Raw genomic sequence first — 13,450 nt, 5'->3', positions numbered from 1 at the left:
TGTAATGAGGTAATGAGGAGCTACACGCTGTGTGTATTAAGCTTCTGTTGTTAATGGAAATCCTTCCTCAGTTGTTTAACACTTCTCTATGACAACACCCTCAAACCAACTTACAGTCTCAAATAAATTCCTCAAATCCACAAACTGTTGAAGTTCTCGCTATTGAGCACATTAACATGAACATTACTGCACCATTAAAGAAAAGCATATAAAAGTGACTTGAAGCTTCAGCCATTTTGATAAAACAGAAAACCACAGCCGTATTATCATCAGGACATTTTAATACTGTTCTTTCTCTCAGCATTGCTTTTTTGGCAAAAATGTACACAGAAACACTATTGACACACTAGCTGACAAAAACATACAACAATAAGAAAAAAATATACATTTCCCTAAAGAAACAGGGAAGGTACTGTAACAAGCATGTTGAAAATATTTCAAACATGTCCTGCCCCTCTCACTGTCCAGAGTAATATAAAGAGTCTTCCAGTTGATATGTTAAGGGGAAAGAAGATATATGAGCATCTGTGTCTGTGTTTATACTGGAATATTGACAGAAAGTATTGAGGCCAGAGAGTGTTAAGTGGATTTTGGACAGTGCTGGAGTATAGTGCATGGACTCAATGAGGTGTAGAAATGAAAGCAAAAAGCAAAAACAAAATTCTGGCAGAGATATGCAGGTATATGCACTTTCGGTCGTTGGATAGCCAAAAATGGAGTCAGGTCTTAACTAAACTAAATGCAATTTCCTGTTTCTTCATTTTTAGTTCATAATGTAATATGATACGATGCGCTGTGAGACTAAATAAAGGCCCTTTTGTTCTTGAAATACACATCAGCATGTAATATGACACTACAAGATGTCAGTATGGCTCTGTACCAATGTTGCTGAGGCATGTCTCTGTAAACCGATTATACTGAGTGATATGAATTTCTTTTTCATGGTATTTTTTTCAGGGAAAAGGCTTAAAAACAAACACTAAAACCTGTCACAAATAAAGAACAAGAGATCCGAACATTGCATTTAGCCTAAACATTTCAGTCTGTTTGGCAGTAAACAAGCCAAATAGTCTCTAAGCACACAAACCCATCATCTTTGTTGACCAAAAACACACTGGATGGTTAAAGTGGAGAGGCAGACTACCAACAAGAGGTTATGAGAGAACAAAACGCTACAGGGGGACACTGTCTAGACGATATCTCTGAGGCGATATGGTCAGAAGCACGAAACTCGTGGCTTAAACTCACTGAATTGCCTTAAATCTTTTGGAACTTACTTTCATTTCTTGGCATGCGTGTGCTGCTTTGTAGGAGTGGGCTCTGAGGCAAAAGGCCTTTGAACATAGTTTTGGGAGCTTTAGTGTTCAAAAACAGTCTGAGGCTTGTCTTGACCAGGTCTTTATGGAGTTTCAGCAGAGCTGGGAGAGAGTATATTGTCTGACACTTAACGGTTACATTCACTTGGTGAGTTCCTCAGGAATATGGTGGCAAACAAATTATTCTGTACTTGATGTAAACATGAGTTTAAATCTTTTCATTAATAGAGTTTAGTAAATATCTGACTACTGTAGTGTCTTCGATTTGCTTTTCCAAGAACTAGCGCTAATATTTACTCAGGAAAGCTACATGTAACCTAAGATGCAAATAGCAAATTAACCAAATCTATGATGATGAATGAAGGCTTTTTCAAGCAGGGACTACTCATTTTCCCACTCACAACAATGGCAATACTGAATAAACATGAACAGCAAAAACATGATAAAAATACAAAAACACATGACAAAAACAGAATATCATGACATCAACTTGACAAAACAGCCTGTCGACAAAACAGAACAATGCAGGCAAAGTCCATTCTCATCTATCTTTCACAGCAAATGTATCCCCCTCAAAGCCAAAAGCTTTGGGATGTGAGATTGTTCTGGAAGATCTGTTGAGTGAAGAATCCAAATCCCCATGTGAAGAAACTTGGAAGTTTTGTTTAAGAGTAGCTAATGTTAACAATAAAACTATGTTTCGACCGCTTTAATGGTCATCAACTTTTTACTAATTTTTGCAAGGTATTTTTTCTTATTGCTTTTCCTTATGGCCATCAGTCTTGTGGCAGTCTGAGAGGGACATTGGAAAGGAAAATGTATATTTCTTTTCAGTGCAAGTTCTTTTATATAATCCTCGTGGAGTCGTTGGAGTTAGTTGAAACTCGTTTTGTACCAGGATGTGTGGTTCAGGCAAGTCTACATCTGCATCGCTGTGTCCATTAAAACCACTGTCATGTCCTCCAGTTCTGTAGCCCAAACGCTGAGGCACTTTCTCCATTCCATATCTCCCAAATCCAGCAACAGGATTTCAGCTCATTCATACTGTTTCTTTTATATAAACAAAGAATTATTTTTAAATGAGCTGTCAGTTACAGTTGTGTCAATGCGAAAAGGCACTTCCGTTTTTAGTCTGTTACTAGGACCTCTCTAGTCGATTGCACTTCATTTAATCACTTGGGTTAGGTTTCACCACATCAAACTCGGCTCAATGACTTTAAACCACATCCTGTTCATTGTCCCACAGTAGTTTAGCACATTTCCAATGTGCTATTATCTTAAATCCACCATTCAGTGTCTCTGAAATCCATTCTGTAGTGTCATCTTCTGAACAACAAAGCATAGTAAGTGCCACTTCTCATGTTGTGGATATCTGAAATTGGAATGAAACTTTTATTTTAACCACGAAGTGAGCAATAGCAGGACCGTCCAAGTGCAATGGGCACTCTTTCCAAGATCTTCCCGAATGTTAGAAATAAGACGGCTTTAGGGATGCTAAATTGTTATTTGATGGGCAGCGTCCTTGCATTAAAGGCGCTTCATAGTCAAAACCCCCATTTTGTTGCAAGAATGGAGGCGGCTGGGGAGTGTTACAACGCTCAATCTCAGGCTGCTTGAGGGGTAGCGTCCCATTTCCCCCATTCTCCAGGCAGGCCTTTATTCCCTCCAGTTCCATGGGATCAGGATCAGCCGGGCCCAGCTCCACCTCCATTCCTGCATTGGCCTGCCTCCTCTTCCGCAGACAGATGATCGTCCCAGCCACCACAGCCAACCCCAGCACCAGTGCCAGGGCAGACAAAGCAGAGATGAGAGTGTAAGTCATCGATATTTCAGGCTCCTCCCAGGGGTCTATGGACGTCAATGGAACCCCTTCCGTGCGAGCCTCGGTACATGACCCTATTTCCACGGAGCTATTGACCCTCGAGTTGATTCTCTCACCCAAGGGACTGGCACAGACTGAGTAGGTACAGTTGGGTCTCAAACCGCGCAAAGTGTACTCAGGGTAGGATGCTGGTACACTAAGTATCATTGGGCGGCGGTCAGGCCCTGAGAGGTTACGGTAGGTCAACCTGATGCCACGGATATTTGGCCGTGTCTCGATGAAGCGATGCAGGTCAAGAAGGATTGACGTAGATGTCACCTGCCGTGAGCTGATGGCATCAAGTTTGTCGGGCATCGGGGGGGCAACGACAGAAACCTCTGTAACTGAAGGCTTTGGTGGCTCAGGAACCTCGTCCACATTTTCACAGTAGAGGCCAGATGTTCCAGAGGGACACATACAGCTGAGTTGGCTGAGTGGATCAAAATTACAAGTACCCCCATTGAGACAGATGTTTGGTGGGCAGATGTGCTGCTCGTATTCCCCACTGGTGGAGCTAGGGGAGACTGGAGGTTCTGGTGGAAGGGGGTAACTATCTGTTTTGGAAGGGATGGTTTCATCACTGGGTGGTGGAGGAGGAGGAATAGCATTGGTATGGGTGGTTTCTGGAGATGTGGTTGGCATCTGGGGAACGGGAGTACTTCCAATAGGGGAGCTAGTCATCACTGTTGTGGTTTGTGGACATCCAAAATCGTTATGCTCCAGCGCTGAAAGCATCTTCCCAGCGTTAACAAGAGGAAAGTGACATCTGGTTTCCTCAGGCCTCCCAAGAATTACCCCCTTCTCTTTTAGCCAGACAGGGAACCACACTAACGGACATAAGCAGTTGAATGGATTCTCAGCTGCAGTCAGGTGAATCAACCTGGGGAAGTTTTGGAAAAAGCTCTGGGGAAATCCCTGCAGATAAAGTCCACTGAGATCCAGTTCCTGAAGTCCAGACAGTTTCTGGAAGTCCTCCACCCTCAGCTCACCCAATGGGTTGGCAGCCAGGCTCAACTTGATCAGCCCCTTTAAGGAGTCCTGCTTTAGGGCCAGGGGAACCTCATCTAACTGGTTTATCGAGATGTCCAGTTCATGAAGGTTCTTGAGGGAGGCTATGAGATCCTCATCCACAGAGATAAGCCCTAAAGAGGCCACTTTAAGGGCCTCTAGGTGGGGAGTCTCGAGGTCTGAGGCTCTAAGGGTTGGGATGTTGTTGTAGCTAAGGTCTAGAAGGAGAAGGTTGGGGAAATGAAGGGATGGCAGAGACGTGAGCTGGTTTTCTTGCAGCTTGAGTTCCAGTAGCATCTCCAAACCTTCAAAAGCTTCCAAATGAATGCTCTTAATGTGGTTTGCATGGAGATACAGCCTCTCCAGCTGGACCAATCCAGAAAAGCTGTGTTTGGAAATGTGGGTGATGCGGTTAGAAGAGAGGTCCAAGTTCTTTAGTTTTGACAGCATCCCAAATACATCATCTGGAATCTCTGTCAGCTCATTCTGGCTTAGATCTAGCAACTCCAACTCCACTAGGCCTTTGAAGTCATCTTGGGTGAGAGTGACAATGCCATTCTGGAAGATGTAGAGATTCTGGGTGGTGGTGGGGACGCGGGGCACAGTGCTGGAGTGCCGATGAATGCAGAATATCGACTCCTGCACCTGGCAGGAACAGTCGGCTGGGCAGTCAGACGATAACGCCAGACCAGTAGAGAGGAAGAAGAGCAGCAAGTAATGTAACATGGTGATGACAGTCTTGCAGCTCTGAAAGACAAAAAAGAAAGAGAAAATGGTTGTTGTTAATCACCATTTGCTGGTTGAGTTTATCATAAAATACAAATTCAAACATAAAATAGACTATCAACTATTGATAGAAATAATTACTCTATAAAATACTGTAAATGAAAGTTTATTTTTTTCTCAACCTTATACCTCCACAACCTTAATTCTGTTTGCTCAAATACAAATGCCAGAGGATGTTTTCTTTATCTTTTCTTTAAACATGTCTATATAATCACATTCAAGCACACAAGCACAGGGACACAGATTTACAGGAGCCTACAATACACGTAAACCTTTGCTAAATCAACAAACCCTTCCTTCAATACACAGAAAGGCATACATGTACAAACTATAACACTGACTACTCATAGTGGATTTTCGCTCATATCCTTAATGAGCAGACACCCCAGGGATCAGAGCCCATAGGCCAAGCGAGAAGTTAATACAGCCCACCCAGGGTGACCCTTCCTGGGTAAGTAAGAAGTCCATTCAGCCGCTTCCCTGTGTTTATGACACGGTCCTTAGCTCATGAAACCCAGTCTGCAGTAATGCAGGAGGACACCCTCAACCACAAGACTACTACACACAAACATATCCAAGGCAAATGGGGTGCGAAGACACAGACACACATTCACTTAAAAATATGGATGCCACATACAGGACTGCAGGAAAATGGGAGGGGGGTGGGGGAGGGACATTTGACGGAGTGCTTATATGTATATATGTTCTATATATAGAAAATGCATGTGTTAGACATGGCAGGAGAAAGTAGTAGGGTGCAACTTTAAAATCCAGTTTCTAACACTCATGCAAACCATAAATGTGAATGTGAGGGCTAAAACAAAATGAAATGTAAAATCTGCCTTCTTCTGAATTGCCACCATGATGCAGCACAACGAATAGAAGCTACATTGTCCAAACACAGCTCTGTTAAAGAATAAGTGGATCAAAGATATAAACTTTCCCTACCTCTCCTCCTTTTTTAGCTTCTTCCCTTTTGGAAAGAAGAAAGATATGTTCTATTCATGCAGCTACCCCCAAAAAATAGGGTAAAAAAAAAAAAGTTGTTAGATTTACTGCCTTGGGCGACATCAGGAGCAAGTCCTCCATAATGTTATAATGTTGGGATTCACTTCACTCTACTTGATTGTTTTCTCTCTTCATAAGCCCCATATATCTATACCTCCTAAAATTATGCGCAGAAACACAGGGTAATTATCAGTATAAGTATCACATATGTGACTGAAATTTGACTGGAGTCTGAAGAAGGAACATATCTCTTTCTGCAAACTCCTATTCACATGGAGAGTGAAGGTTCCATTGCCTGCATAGCCACTATGGAAATCGCTTTGTTCTGGATAAGCTATTACTTTACTATTATTCTATTACTATTATTCAGCCATTCAGGAATGGGTTGAGTTCATGCAAATTTCACAGACATTAGTACAAACAAGGCTGTGTAGTCAGCACAGAATATTCAGTGGTGCGCCTGGATTAAGTATGGAAACTGTGACTGAAGACTCCAGACCAATTGGAGCCCAAAAATAATTATATCATCGGACTGACATTGGATGGGTTTGTGTTGTGTAAGGGTGTCTTAGAGGCAAAAACACTGAGACACGAGTTTGAACCTGGCAGCAGTCAAGGGGAGTTAAACTGAAGGTGGAAAGATTAAACCAAAGGAAACTAAGGAGACTCTGAAATTCAATTTAGAGCAATAAAAATACAAAATGGCAGCATTCAAAAATACTTGGAAGCTGTGATTTCTTTGTGGAATAACAAATTAACAAATTCCTAATGAATTGTTGAGATGATTCAGTTGTTATTTTAAGTGAATACATAGTGTAGCAGTATATCCTTTGTCATCATGTGTATTAGTCTCCACTACCCTTCTTCCCTCTCCTCTCATCTCTGCTCTTGACCTGGTTTGTGTTAGTAAACTCTTGCACTCCTGTCCTTCCCAGGACTCCTGAGGTGGAAGTTGAGGGGAAGCCTAAGATTTTTTTATCTTTTTTCTGTCGCCTCCATTTATTTCCCCTCCCTACCCCCACAATCCAACGTAAGGTCAGAGCCTGTCAGTGTGACAAGCATTAGAAATATTCCCTCAAAATCTGTCTTTATGAAGAAACAAGACGAAAAGTAAGGGAAGAGAGAGCACTGATTTTTTTTCGACCAATACAAGATAAAAAAATAAAAAAAATGTTGTTGGTCTTAAGAACCAAAATTTAGCTGCTAAAAAAAGCAGTAGTAGTTGGGTTTCAGTGGCACACTGGAGAAACCTCAAATGTCCAACCTGCTAGTCTCTCCAACATTCAGCCAGAGACCTGTCACAGCATGTTTCTAAGGTTTTTCCTGTGTTTTATAGAAGGTGACCACAACACACTGGTATAAATAGGTGACATGAAATACAAAGAGTTGTGTGTGTGCAGAGCACACCTCTCCATCAGTCTTGTCTTGTTGTAAATCAGACAGGGTGAGTTTTTGACAAAAAATTTGACTTATAAATCAATTTTGTTTCCGTTTGAGTCATGTTGGTGCAATGTCTATGTGCTTGGGCCAAAACGTGTCAAATACAGACATATTCTTGATCAATAGCCACTGAAATTTTCTTTTAATTCTTCAACTGCTATACAGTTGTGAGCCAAAACAAAGAGTGTGTTATAAGTGGGGCATAGTGTCACTAGTAACTGCATGTGGAAAAAGTAATAAGAGATAAAGGGTGTTCTCACAACTGAAAGTCCAGTTCATGTTCTTGTTACGTCGTAAACATTTGATACAGTTAGTTTTGATCTCTAATTGCAGTTTTGTGAGTGCGCTCAAGAATTTGGTTTACGACCAATCATCATTATCTACAAGTGGAGGTGGGAACAGGAAAAGTTCCTCCTGCATGTTCTATTTCAATTATGTGCTAATGTCAGTGAAACTTGGTGACTTTTGTTCTGTGTGAAGACATCAGTGGAGACAGCAAAGCAGCTAACGTAAAAAATGTGTGGCATCACGTTGCTAAAGTCACCAAACTACTCTGTCACATCAGAAGGACAAAAGGACCTGTGATTATCTGCATTATTCCAACACATAAAAGTACAAACTCAAACAACAATGCACACACACACACACATACAGTATGCACACAATGAAAATGTCTACAATGTGACAGCATGCTCTACTGATGACAAGGTATTATTGGTATGACAGGACATGTGACCGCCTTTGTTTCAGGGACATGTCTTGGTTTAAAGACACGCTCTGCGTCTGAATCCAGATCTTTCTTTGTCTACAGTCACTACAGTAAAGCTGCTTGTCGGCCCTTTCAAGGTGATACTACAGGCACACCGGCGAAAAGAATAGTTTGATGACAGCAAAGGAGAGGAATGACTAGGACATAAATGGAAGAATAATAGTGTTTAAAATTCAAGAAAGAAAGAGAAAGAAACAAACCATGCAGATACTGTAGGCTTTTACATTGACAAATCTTACAGTTGTCCATATTAAGATTAACATAACAGGCTCCACTGTATTTATCACACTCTTTAAGATATATTCTTTCATAAAATATGTCTGTAACTTTAAATCCCAAGCAAACTGTGCATCTAGTCTTGTGGCTTTGCAGTTGCCAAAAGATCAGTGTCAGGACATGCACTGTAAGTAAACCCCTCTGACAGGATGTGTCATTTACCACCTCTATGCAAGTTTAATTCAGGTGAACCCACTGCTGGGTGGGATGGTAAGAAACCCGTTCTATCAAAGAGGATAAGAATCTAAGCCAATGTGAAATCAATCATCTGCCCTGCTGAAGCATCCCTGTTTAAGAAACAGAATAACTGTGTTTTCATATCACACCTTTCCACAGGGAATTACCCTTCCAAAGTCAGAAAGTATCTAACTCTGGCTGTTGTTTATGGGGTTTCACCGTAGCTTTTTTTTTGTTCACATTTTTCTACAATTTGAGCTGTTCCCGTTGACCTTATTATAAACTCAGATGAATTCAAATATTAAATCAATAGCATCTTTTTGCAGAATTCACAAACTGTCTTTTTAAATTCTGTTTTAATTTACTGTCTTTGTCAATTGCCTGTTTTTAAATGACATGTATTAAAGCCAAACACATTTTTTTGCCACATTGTAAACGATTCCAAACTAACTGAATACGTACTGCATGAATGGCTTTTTAAACACATGGTAGCAAAAATAGCAGGTTTTTTTTGTTCTATCAAGGCTAGTTCAGACCAAAGATTCACAACGAGATGATTTGACATTTGCAACGACTCACAAGTCGTCAGTCTGCAGCGTCCTGAAAACCTCCACACCAGAGCAATTAGATGAGAAGGTGAATATCATTTTTTACTGCCTTAAAACAGAATAAAGAGAGAGAGTTACTTGCAACAGAAGTGGGTTGAGAATGTACAGCTGCCCTCGGGTGCTTCAACATAAATATCAAGGGGCTGATGCAAATTTATGCTGTGAACTTGAGACTGTTGTCAATTTCTCTCATCTTTTTTCCTGATTTGGTGTTGCATGACTTTTGTTGTATTTTTAAGTCACCTATTAAAACTTATTAATATCACAGCAGTGGATTATAGCTCTTGGCTTGTCTTGTCATCATCTTAACAAAGACCTTTTACATTACAATAACTGATAATAACCATTATTGGTATAAATACTACCAGTAGTCCTGGCGTATGTAGCAGAATTAATACATTTTTTATGATGTGCTTGTGACATTCATGTTTTAGTTTTGCCTGCCATTCAGTTCAGCCATGTACAAAAAGTTGAAAGTCTAAAGCGCTTTGGTGTAAAAAAAAAAAACAATAACAGACCTGAAATGGTTTAAACACAATATTTCCAAAGAACTTGCAGGACAGCACATTTATTCTTAACTTCAATCAGCCTGCTTCTCCTCCTCTTCTATTCTGAAACTGGCTCTGCTTTTCAAAGGAGCGACAGCATAAGTGGGAGGGAAATGAGGAACACCAACAGCTCGGTTTGTGCATGCCCATTTTAAGTACATCTCCCTCTTTTTTTGGCACCTTGGCCCTCTTCTGTTGTTTTCATGTTGACCGGGTACCCACATCATTAAGCCAAGAATCTGTCAGGTACCATATTAACCACAGCAGTCAAAACTCAGGGAGCATTAACTGTATTTACTTTGTGTGCAATCACATGACTTGGAATTGCAAAACTAGTTCTCTTTGCTCTTTCATGGATTCATAATTAAACGTGAGTTTTCTTGCCGTCACAGTCAGACTTCACAGCACACATTGTATACTCAGCTATTTGTAGGTGATAAGGCCGAATGATGAAAGACATAACGTCACTGTCAAAATGACATGAAACAGGTCAACACACACCGTTAAAATGCACAGCAACACAACACACAGCCATGAACACACACACACACACGGATAATCGTATGCTCACACACACAATCCTGCACATGTTCAGACACACACACAAACACACACACACACAAAACCAGAGTCTACAACACAGCTGGATTCTGTTACCCACAATACAGTGCAGCCATCTCTGACAGTGAAACAGAAGGAGAGGCCCACGTAAACCTTTGTCCTCCCCTGTGATAAGAGGAAGGTAGTGAGCGAGAAGAGAGAGGGAGACTAATGAGGGGCGATACAGGAGAGGACACTAGAGAAAGACAGAGAGACAGAAATTTGGTACTTTAATAGCTGATTGCTGACGACTGCCTCCATTAATCTACAATCTGCTGTAAACAAAAAGCTGACTCCCCTAAACCTAAAGTGCATGACAAAACCCAGATGTGACAGTGTTGGATTTCCTCTCAAGTTCAGGTGGAGGATGCCATGTGAAACCATGTATCACGTATTGTATGCTAGCCTATGTATGCATGAGAATCTATTTGAGGCCAACAGACTCCCATTCAACATCTCTCACAACATACAAAGTCAATACATGTCTCTTTACAAGTCATAATGGTGTCGTCTGCTAAAGTTCCTCCTTTTTAGTTCCCTGGTGGTCAATCTGAAAATAATTCCATCATTAATTAGATATTAGGCCCCAAAAGGCTGTATTTTTGAGGGTGTTTGTTTGATTGACAGGCAGTCAGGTTTCTACTATAGGTGGGCGGGGCGTAGTGTCCTTGAGTTCCCAATCAGATCAAGTCAGATTCACCACTCGCTCCTCTCCAGCTCGTATAAATATGGTCACTTCTGGCTCCAAAATAGCAAGATGACGAACTCGAGGCTTCAGAACGGCACTCCATAAACCACAGCATAAAAATGTCGTCAACTGTCATATACTTGTATAGTTTTGTCTCTTTAATCCTGCAAAGCAGCACAGCTAATATTGCCATGGCAAAGTCCTTCTATTCCTCATTTATTTACACGCCACGCCAGTGGAGATGCTTTATGAAGAGCAGAAAAATGTCTGAGGGAAGCTGAAAATATTGAGGACAAAATCACACCCTCGGGGCGCATTAAAGGAGCGACAAAAGCAATGGAAATTTGTGAGTTTTTGGATCAGTTGTAAAGATACAGACACAAAGCAACTTTTCCCCTGAAGCTCCAACTAAAACTGTTTATACTCATGGTACTGTGGACAAAAATGTTCACCAGGTTACAGATGTAAAATAGTAAAAAAAAAAAATTAAAAAAAAAAAAAAAGAAAGAAAGAAAAAAAAAAAAGTGTCAATTCTCTTTACAGACTGAATTAACAGTGTTTCTTCCTTCATTTTTGTCCCACATTTGATGTCTGCTACGTATGCTTACATGGGCAGATAGTGGTGTGCTTTTCTTTTCTGGGTTAAAATAAAAGTGCAAAACTCTAGTAAGTATGAGCAGCAATATAGCAGACACTGATGTCAATAGAAAATTAAATACGTTTTAAAAAAGGATATGTGTTTAGTCAATTCACCAAAAGCAATAGCGTGAATTGCCTCCAAAATTTATGAAACAAATCTTTTCAGGATGACCACTTTAAAGGAAAAGAGTGAGGGAGGAGTTGGAGGGGCTGTGGCAAAGGTGAAAGAGGGGGAGTCAGGGAGGAAGGTACAAAGAAGCAGAGTGGGCATCATAAATTGTGTTAGTGTTGGTCTGCTGGGAGATTACTTCATTTTCATTTTGAAATCAAGGGGGACATGAGTTAGTGGTACCAACTCCCCAACGTAAAATATCCTGTTACCTAATGCCTGAAAGGCTTAGCAGTAAAATCTGTTTCAATCTTTGTAAACTCTTAGTCCCCCAAACTATTGTGTAAGCAGATAAAGTAAACCCTTTACGTATGTGTGCTGTTCTGGTGTTGCACAGGAATGCATACGCACATGCACAGACAAGAATGTGTAAGGATATAATGACGCTTAAACCCTGAGCACTCTCAAAAAAAGGTAGAAATGTTGACCTGATGGAGTGCTCGATGAAAGGCGATGAAAGGATGAAATCTCTGACAAATTTCATGTCCATCCATCCAATAGTTGTTCAGATAATTCAGTTTGAACAACAAATGTCAACCTCACACTACTTTTTTGGCGCTGACTGAATTGTTTTGCCACTATTTAGTATAAAGAAAAACCTTTTCATTCAGTACCAATTCTTTTTTTTAGTTTACACTCCATCCGCACAAACACATTTTTGTTTTTAAGCGCATAACTTTTGCTCTGTTCACTAGTAACGAGTAAATCTCCTCAGTATCAGAGGGAAAGTATTTACTGTGCCATCTTCTTGGCCAGCCCTCCCATATAAACAAAGTATGTTCAAACTTCACATTAGAGTGCCTTATTTCATTCTTTTCAAACAGAGTTTTGGACACACCCCTGCATGTGCTGCTTTAAGTTTGAGCTTCTCTGTGTGATGCCGGCAAACTAGCATCTACTAGCCTGTGAGGCGTTTAGGCAACATTGGTAAATTGTTGCATGTAGTGATAAGTTGCATGTGGGGTGTTTAGGGGACAACTGCTAATTGTAGCTACAAAAAACAACCTGGGTTAAACTCTCCCCCACTAAACTGCATGAAAACTAAAGATTTTCACGGCAATATGTCGCGCGTCATTTTCTTTTTCTCAAAATAGATGTAAAATTGGTTTTGAAAAAAGTATTGTTCCGAAACTAATATCAAAGTCACAGTATCTGTACCGGTATTGAAAATTTGCGAACAATATCTAGTCCTACTTATCGTGGTAATGAAGAAAAAGTTCTCCAAAATCATTTGGGTGCATCGTCTGGGAACTCTGAACATCTGTTGATCCGTCACGTAAATGTTGACGGATTACAACTTGTGAAATAGGACAAGTGAGAACTTGTCCTATTTGTGACTCCATTATCAAAAATCAGTTGACCACTGAAGAGACAAGTATTCAATATTTCCATGTGTAAAAAAATTCACTGGAATCTATTTGATAGTTGTTAACGGTATTTCAGACCAGACCAAAGTGGTGACACAACCGACTGAGTTCAAACAATGCCAACAAAAATTTTACCTCCCAGCTTTATTATTGTTTAGAATTTGACAATGTACATTACAAAACACCATTG

General features: G+C 40.5%; 1 protein-coding gene across 1 annotated transcript in view; it reads right to left on the bottom strand.

Annotated features, from left to right (window-relative positions):
- Positions 1 to 263: 263 nt before the first annotated feature.
- LOC138209531 (vasorin-like) overlaps positions 264 to 13,450 on the bottom strand; it is a 37,260-nt gene continuing 24,073 nt past the window's right edge. Inside the window, exon 2 of the mRNA XM_069168183.1 lies at positions 264 to 4,932. Coding sequence (XP_069024284.1) covers positions 2,785 to 4,911 — 2,127 coding nt within the window. The 5' untranslated portion in view covers positions 4,912 to 4,932 and the 3' untranslated portion in view covers positions 264 to 2,784. The remainder of the gene's footprint in view (positions 4,933 to 13,450) is intronic.

Source organism: Embiotoca jacksoni, unplaced genomic scaffold (genome assembly GCF_022577435.1).
Source record: "Embiotoca jacksoni isolate LCO1_2020_lvr unplaced genomic scaffold, fEmbJac1.0.p SCAF_4, whole genome shotgun sequence".
Classification (NCBI taxonomy): domain Eukaryota; kingdom Metazoa; phylum Chordata; class Actinopteri; family Embiotocidae; genus Embiotoca; species Embiotoca jacksoni.
The sequence above is the reverse complement of the archived record's forward strand: the minus strand, read 5'-3'. Positions and strand labels throughout refer to the sequence as shown.